The sequence below is a fragment of the Montipora capricornis genome, chromosome 2 (genome assembly GCF_036669925.1).
Source record: "Montipora capricornis isolate CH-2021 chromosome 2, ASM3666992v2, whole genome shotgun sequence".
Classification (NCBI taxonomy): domain Eukaryota; kingdom Metazoa; phylum Cnidaria; class Anthozoa; order Scleractinia; family Acroporidae; genus Montipora; species Montipora capricornis.
Window position 1 is genome coordinate 15,023,854 of NC_090884.1, and position 5,000 is coordinate 15,028,853.

The 5,000-nt window shown below is 34.4% G+C and overlaps 1 protein-coding gene across 1 annotated transcript in view; it reads left to right on the top strand.

Moving 5' to 3' along the window:
* LOC138038940 (structural maintenance of chromosomes protein 5-like) overlaps positions 1-5,000 on the top strand; it is a 43,020-nt gene that overhangs the window by 28,068 nt on the left and 9,952 nt on the right. The window contains exons 18-23 of the mRNA XM_068885033.1: positions 796-928; positions 1,556-1,603; positions 2,093-2,154; positions 3,099-3,165; positions 3,547-3,648; positions 4,668-4,859. Of these exons, the coding sequence (XP_068741134.1) occupies positions 796-928; positions 1,556-1,603; positions 2,093-2,154; positions 3,099-3,165; positions 3,547-3,648; positions 4,668-4,859 (604 nt within the window). The remainder of the gene's footprint in view (positions 1-795; positions 929-1,555; positions 1,604-2,092; positions 2,155-3,098; positions 3,166-3,546; positions 3,649-4,667; positions 4,860-5,000) is intronic.

The window sequence follows — 5,000 nt, forward strand, 5'->3', positions numbered from 1 at the left end:
CGATTTGGGCCAATCAAATTTTTGAATTTTGTAGTTCCCAGTCCTCGTGGGACAGAGCCATATAATAACAGTACGTACGAACTCCAACCGAAATTTCGTTGTTAGATTTACGAATTTTCGTTTCAGTACGTACGGATAACAACGAAATTTTGTTGTTAGATTTGCAAATTTTCGTTTCAGTGCGTACGAACTCCAACCCAAATTTCGTTGTTAGATTTGCGAATTTTCGTCCTGCGTTCGAATTTTTCATGTGGCTCAGCGAAATTTCTTTGAAAATTCGGCCGAAAAATCACACTTCTTCCCCCGAAATTTCGGCGAAATTTAGAGAGAACAATAAGCGAATTACGTCGAAATTCGTTTGCATTCTTTTTGCACAGTACTGTAGTAGTAGTAGTAGTTGTATATACTAAAACAGTGGATATTGTTGAAGGCATGCTTTGATTAGCTACTCAAACTCCAAATATCCTATGCTATTCACCTTGGAGCAACTCACGTGGGATTTGCGCCCAAAAATATTGTAACCATTGCAGGAATGTGCTATCTCACTTTCTTAGTGTCCACTAGCCACCTCCACTTCGGTGAATAATAATTGGTAATTGTTATTATTATAATTGGTATTATTATTTACAGTATGAAATTTTAGAAGATTCTACAGTGCTGTACTGTTATCACAAGATGTATTTAGATGTATGCTGTTTGCCTTTGGGATAAATAATTTATGCATTGTATTTCTTGGCCTTTATTAAACTTAATAATGAACATCATGTTCATTGTATTGCAACTTTCATATTGCAGCCGCTGGGGCTTTTATGGTTTTATGAAGGACTTGTTTACTGCACCTGATGATGTCATGTGTTATCTCTGTGAAAATTACCGTCTCCATGATATTCCATTGGGAAATGACTGGACTGAGAAGAATGCAGATAAGGTTGATAGTTAAACACATTTTATATAAGCACATAATAATAATAATAATAATAATAATAATAATAATAATAATAATAATAAAATTGACTACACAATTCTTTCTCCGTGGTTATATCTAATATTCAAATACATGTAATTTTATTAACACACCCTATAATAGCATTTTCTCTAAAACAAAGCAATAGTTTGTTAAAGGAGCTGTTGTTGGTTTCATGAGTACGACTGAACTGTCCCTTGATGATGTGAAATACCGCAGGCCTCGTTGGTCAATTCATGATCGTCAACTTTTGGATCTTTGTCTCCATAAAATACGCCCCTTAGCTCAGCAAAAACCAAAGAACACAACATGACAGTCACTTGGACAAAAGATGTATCTTATAAATTATTATTATTATTATTATTATTATTATTATACATGTAATTAAAAGGGTTTATTGAAGTGTTTTGTTTTGGTTGGTGAACCTTTTCATCATTGTTGTTGATATTAAACTTATGAAATAGACATAGATTTAGAGGCTTTAAAGAAATTCCAAGTAAGCTGCAAAAGAAGACAAATGAAAAACTATAAGAAAAGGAATTTCCAGGTTATTTTTTTGTTCTTCTTTTCACTTAACACGGTGTTTTGTAGGTGATTGATGAGGCTGGTATTAGAATGTTCTACACTCCATCTTCGAAGGTAACAAGTAGTTGTTTAATTTAACAAACAAAAAGTTGTATCATCTACATGTACATTTGTACTCTCCTTTTATTGATTGTACAATTCTTATCACTTGGTACATGTCCCTCACTCACTCAACCCTAAATAATGTAAGTTTTAATGCCACATTGATCAACATGTACTTGCAGTAGCTTTGCAATGCTAGTCTGTCAATTCTTACAAACTCTTCAAGCTGTTTCCATCCTCTTCCTTAAAGGAATATTATTTGATACCTGTTGATTTTTTCCATGCCATCTGGCATGTTTTTACTTTTGCTTTCCTTAAAGTAGCTTCCACCATATCTAAACCCATAATTATGCTGTCTGTCATTATACGTGTACCTCCTTATTTAGCTTGTGTTACTTGCATGCCTTGCTTGTGTTTTAGAGAGTACATTTTGCAGAAATAGTAATTAATTAAACCACATTAATTGGACAAAATAAATGATCTCTTTTAATTATTTCTTAGTACGTTGTGAAGAGATCACTTTATGGTAATAAGGAAAGGTCAACATTGGTGAACCACGTCAAGTAAGTGCAATTTATTTTAAGACCAGAATTGAAATATAAGTGCTACATACCCAGCGTTTGCAAAAACGTAACCTTTCCTTGTACTTGTACACATTCATTGCCATGAAATTAACATCTTAAATTCCCACCACCTGCTCCCGTCTGACCTTGTAGCTCAGACAGTAGAAGGTTGTGGGTTCAATTCCTGGGTTAGTTAATTAATTAATTCTGGGCTCTTGATAAAATGACTCAGGCTACTAACTTTTAATGTTGGAAGCCTGAAGGGCTCCCGGTAAAAATTGTTTTCTTTGGCAGCAGCCTTTTGCCATTAGTAGGTCTAACCCTCGCGTGGTTTACGTGGGTAGAAAATAGCACTTCACGTTACCCTCCAATAGTTATTTCTCATTCTTTTTGGTTAAACTTTTTTAGGGACAAGTCTTGTTTGTCACGGGGTTGTCCTTTAACTCTGCACACATCTCCTCTTTAAAACTAGGACCTGTCTAATTTTCCTTTGAGTGAAGTCCTTTGATTAACACAGTGGTAGATCAAAGTCCAAATTATTGATGCAGACCTGCTTTTGGGGGACATTCACCTAACCAAAAACAAGTGAAAAGGAGTCTGTAGGTGGAACAAATCAACTTCAATGGTTCGTCTTGTTCACTTTCAAACAATCCCTATCATATTCACGTGCAAGTTAACCTCGCGTTTTCCCCAAAAAATGAAAGGTTTTGAGATTTTTAGGAGGTGCCCAATTTTGTCATGTTCTTATGGGATATAACTTGAACTTGCAGTTTACTAGCTCCTGTCTATCTTGATGTGCAAATCGCAAATCCCTTTCAAGCCTGGATTTTATTCAGGCTTGCTGACAATAATTTGTTTGACTTGCTTATCTACATTGTGTACAGGTGCAAATGCGAGGATCTATGTAACGTTCATTTTATGTTGATTTATCTTTTCTATCTCAGTGAGGCCAGGTTGTTCAACATTGCTGTTGATACGGAAAAGAAAAAGCAACTTGAGGCAGAATTACAGGTAGATGTCTGATATTATAGTTATTGTAGTTTCTGCAGTAGAAATGCAGGAATTTTTTGGTCAGGTTTATACTGTAAGAAAAGCAATATTTGTCCTTGCTGCTTTTTACATTACCTTAAGTTAATTAATTGGTGTGTCATACCATGTTGACTGGCATGCTAAGACACATGTGACATCAGTTACACTCACTCAGACCAAACATTTTGCTGTGCAAACTTTACAAGACAATGGATAATAATTATAGCCTTCATTGTTCCTTGCATTGAATATTAATGTTTTATTTTCACATACTTGACATGGTTGTGTTAACAATTGTTGACCATGCTACAGAAATACTTTTTTCCTGAAGTGATCTAGCTATGATTGTGGGATATTTCACAGGATGTCAATCAACAAATGCATGAGAAAAGTGAAGAGTACAGGCATTTGAGCGAGCAGGAGAGGGTTTTACAGAAGGAACTAGAAGCAATGAGAAATGAAAAGGTTGGTTTGAGTGACTGCTTTTGTGGTTTTGTTTGGTTAGAAATTCAAGTTAATTTTTATTTAAACTCAAACAGAATATTAATACAATTCAGCGTTTTAAATAAAGAATAAAAGATTGTGATAGAAATAAAGAAATTCTTCTTGCTATAAATTTTAGATTCATTATGTAGAGTTTGGGATACCTAAAATGAATACAATGTAGTTCATTGAACTGTATAGGTGACCCAAAACAAGAATGCATAAAGTAGAAGGAATATGGTTGCAAAGTAGCTGTTTTAGATAAAAAGTATTACTTCATTAAATAAATACTAGACAAGTGAAAGATAATACAATCACAAAACGCCAGGAATTAATAACACTATTATAACCATCAAACATAGAGTTCTTGATATTTTGACGAAAACAGAAAACAGCTTGATTTTCTTAACATCAATAGATAAAGAATTCCAAAGGTTGGTACCACTGTGTAACAAAGAGAATGAATGCTGTATTGAGTGGTATGAATCATTTTAACAAACAGATTATCATTTAGTGATTGACGAGTATAATAGGAATGAATTGAAGATACTGGATTAAAATAATCTACAAAACAACATGGGCTTACATGTAATATTATTTATGGTACCACTGATAAACAAGAGAGACAATTTCAAGATGAATTACATCAGATCATATCTGCAGATTACATGTATATCATGCTGTACAGTTTGGAAAACAAACACTACGGTACAAACTATAAGGGGAAATTACATTATGGCGGTAGACCACAAAGGAAAGAAATACAAGTCTTTATGGGGGTTTAAACCTATAATTATAATTATGCTTTTAATTAACAAAAACTGGAATGTACATGTACATGTATCTGGGTTATGAAATTAAAGGAGTATCCACTTGCTCTCATTTCATGCCCGAATATAAAAGCTCCATGATTTATTTGTTGTCCGTGTGAGTCCAAGGAAAGATACATGTAAGGTTTTTTTTTTAATTTGGTCAATTGGTTCGACTTCAACTTCCCACAGAAAGAGCTGACATCTAAGACACAAAGGAGGAAAACACTAGAGAACAACCTGGAAACAAAACAAAAGCATCTGGAGACAGTTCAGAAGGCGGCTCCAAACATAGAGGGACAAACAGAGAAAATAAAAGAGCAGATTATCAGAATCAATCTCCAAAGAGCACAGCTTGCAGTTGAATATAGGGAGTCTGTGCAAGTGAGTATCACGATGCCTGAGTCTACACTGGGATGACAGCTAGCTTTTCTCCAGTGATTTCTGCTGAATTAAAATTAAGACATTAATTTTTCTTTCTCTGGCCTTAGCATTTTAGGCATTTTAGGCTCATCAGCCTTAGAG